Consider the following 3,238-nt stretch of genomic DNA (forward strand, 5'->3'; position numbering starts at 1 on the left):
CTCTTCAGCTCAAGGCAAGCGCTCTGCTGCTTGAGCCACAGCACCACTTCCTGTTTTCTAGTGGTTTTTATTGGAGATAAGAGTCTCACAGACTTTCCTGCCCCGGCTGGCTTTGAACCACGATCCTCAGATCTCAGCCTCCTGAGTAGCTAGGATTACAAGCATGAGCCACTAGCGCTCGGCAGAAAAGGGTTTCTTGATCCAGTCCTTTTGGAAATGCTGGATCATTGCTGGATTTCTTGAGTTTCTCCCCATTCCCCACGCACATGACAAACAAGTGCTGTACCATAGTGCTATACTCCTAGCCCTTCTTAGAGCTTTTGCTATGCTAACACACAGTGTAAAACTCCCAGATACAGTGTGGCCCAACCCAGACTCCTTTTGCAGAGAACATTTTGAAGTACTGCTGTTCTGCAAAATGCACTTTGTCATCAGTGAGCATCTCTGTTCCACTACACCCTCGCTTCCTTGGTGCTCTGCTTTACCAGGGCCTACAGGCATGGGGCCAAGAAAGCATAGACTGAAGCTCTGAAACCTGAGCCCAAAGTCAGTATTTTCTAGGAAAATCTAGGTAAGGCCATGGGCTGGCGGAGTTGGGCACGAGTGTGTGGATATGTGAGGTGCTGGGGGCGTGAGCCTTGTTACCCAGGGCCTGCTCCACATTGGAGACTATATCTGAGACTTAGGCTTGGTGATGAATTTCCAGCCTGGCGAACTGGAAATAGCTAGGGAGCAGTGAGCATTCAGCAGTGAGCATTCAGATTGCACAGTCATTGGATGATGATGGCCAGGCATTTGGGGCCCTATCCAAGCTATAATCGTTTCCACAAACGTAGTATCCTTTGCCAAAGAGCGCATTGTTATTCTGGAGTCGATCCTGTAGTGGTGTAATGGAAGCCTCCCTGGGTACATGGAACATCCTGGTCTGCTCTAGACACTTTAGGCCAGTGCCATTAGATCTGATGGCCCAAGTGGCAAAGTTGCTTGCATTATAGCTTAGATTAGCCCAAGATGTACTCTTGCTTTCAGCCCTATTAAAGCTGGGAGCCTTTTAGGTCTCCTGCTTAATGGATCGTAGAAGCACAGCATACTATACAAGTTCCCTCTAAAGTTCGGAAAGATCCACCAAGAATTACCCATCTTTCTTCTTGGTGGGTGTGTGGGGGAGGAGCATGATACTATGACTCATCTTTGGTTTCCTCAGCCTGCTCCCGATTAGAAGAAACTTGCCAGAGATGGTTTATTCTCATGGCATAAGTCTAATGTTGATGGATTTCTAAATATTTAATTCATTTACTGTTTTCTATAACTGATTAGCTTTTAGCCACTCAGTGGCCTTGGTGTAAATGACTACATTACTAATAGTTCTGGACAGCTTTTCTTTTTGGAGTGTTGTTATCTCTTTCTCTCACATTTTTTTGCTCTCTGTCATTTCTCTTCTTTCCCCACTGGCTTTGTATATGAGTAAAACAAGTCAGCCACATATGGGATCATTACAATGCATTGAAGGGGAAAGTGTAATAGAGGGGGTAAATATGATCAAAGTATATGGAAATATCACCCTTCCCCCCCCCCCTCGCCAAGAACCACTGTACAATTAATATGGGCTAATAAAAAATGCAGGGAAAAGATCCACCAGTAGATGGCAGTGTGCCCCTTTTGTGAGGATTCATTATCCAAGCTATACAAGAGATGTCCTGAGTGTTCGTAACTGCTAGACTCTTGAAAACTACTGGGTAGGGCTGGGTGGTGGTACATACTTGTAATCCCACCTACACAGGAGGAGGAAGTAAGAGGATCGAGCCCCAAGGCCAGCCTGAGCAAAAATATGAGACCCTGTCTGAAAAATAAAGTGAAAGGGGCTAGGAAGGTGGCTCAAATAGAGTGGCCATGATTTCAAACACCTGTACCCTTGTCTAATCTTCCAGAATGCCTATTTTAACCACAGTGGTATACTTATTCCTTCAGATATATATGGGTCATGGGGCTTGAACTCAGGGCCTGGGCATTGTCCCTAAGCTTCTTTTGCTCAAGCCTAGTACTCTACCACTTTGAGCCACAGCTCCATTTCCAGTGTTTTAGGTGGATAATTGGAAATAAGAGTCTCATGGCCTTTCCTGCCCAGGCTGGCTTGGAACTGCAATCCAGCTAAGACTCTGCACATATGGCTCATACATTGGTGCTGGTGCTCCATTATTTGAAGGAGGGCAAAATAACATGTCTTTTACAATCTTTTTTATCTTTATTTTTCAGATCAATAACTCGGTCTTACTACCGCAACTCAGTTGGGGGATTTTTAGTATTCGACATTACTAATCGGCGCTCTTTTGAACACGTGAAAGATTGGTTGGAAGAAGCAAAATTGTATGTACAGCCATTTCAAATTGTATTTCTCCTGGTGGGACATAAATGTGACTTAGCTTCACAGCGTCAAGTTACAAGAGAGGAGGCAGAAAAACTGTCTGCGGACTGTGGAATGAAGTACATTGAAACGTCAGCTAAGGATGCTACAAATGTTGAGGAATCCTTCACTCTCCTGACCAGAGACATCTATGAACTTGTTAAAAAGGGAGAGATTTGTATTCAGGATGGCTGGGAAGGGGTAAGAAGTGGTTTTGTTCCAAATACTGTGCATTCTTCAGAAGAGGCGGTAAAGCCCAGGAAAGAGTGTTTCTGTTGACTTCAGCCATGCCAAAGAACTGAGTGTAGATGGGTATCATCGCAGTGTGAATTCCAACATTAACCACAGAATGACACAGTGAAAGCATCTAAGAAGTGATAAGCCTGCCTGCAATGATGCTGTGTATAAGTGGTTAGCTTCACAGCACTCTGCTTATTTGTTACCCTACTGGATAGGGTCATTTGTGAAATTACCCCGCAAAGCAGACAACATTTTCTTGAAACCCAAATGTCTATGTAATTACCTCCATTCTCACTTTGCTAGCATGTAGCAGACATTAGTGTCCAGACACGTCGATATTACGCACTTTTCTTGACAGTTATTACTCACTTTTCTTGACAGTTCTAAATGGGTTTTTGTACACATATAGTGTGATTAAAAACATTTTTATCAGGAGTTAACATTTTCTTGAATTACTTATTACTCTATAGTCAAGTGCATTTAGAAGCAGTACACACTTCACTTGCAAAGTAAACAATCTCAGAATTATTAGCTATGGCTGAAATATCAGGTCCTTTTTAAGGTACCAGGTTTGCCATTAGAAATACTTTTTAAAAA

The 3,238-nt window shown here is 43.4% G+C and overlaps 1 protein-coding gene across 1 annotated transcript in view; it reads left to right on the top strand.

The window, feature by feature from the left end:
- Rab39a (RAB39A, member RAS oncogene family) overlaps nucleotides 1–3,238 on the top strand; it is a 7,745-nt gene extending 4,507 nt beyond the window's left edge. Inside the window, exon 2 of the mRNA XM_013009608.1 lies at nucleotides 2,254–3,238. Coding sequence (XP_012865062.1) covers nucleotides 2,254–2,680 — 427 coding nt within the window. The 3' untranslated portion in view covers nucleotides 2,681–3,238. The remainder of the gene's footprint in view (nucleotides 1–2,253) is intronic.

The sequence above is a fragment of the Dipodomys ordii genome, unplaced genomic scaffold (genome assembly GCF_000151885.1).
Source record: "Dipodomys ordii isolate 6190 unplaced genomic scaffold, Dord_2.0 Scaffold10, whole genome shotgun sequence".
Taxonomy (NCBI): Eukaryota; Metazoa; Chordata; class Mammalia; order Rodentia; family Heteromyidae; genus Dipodomys; species Dipodomys ordii.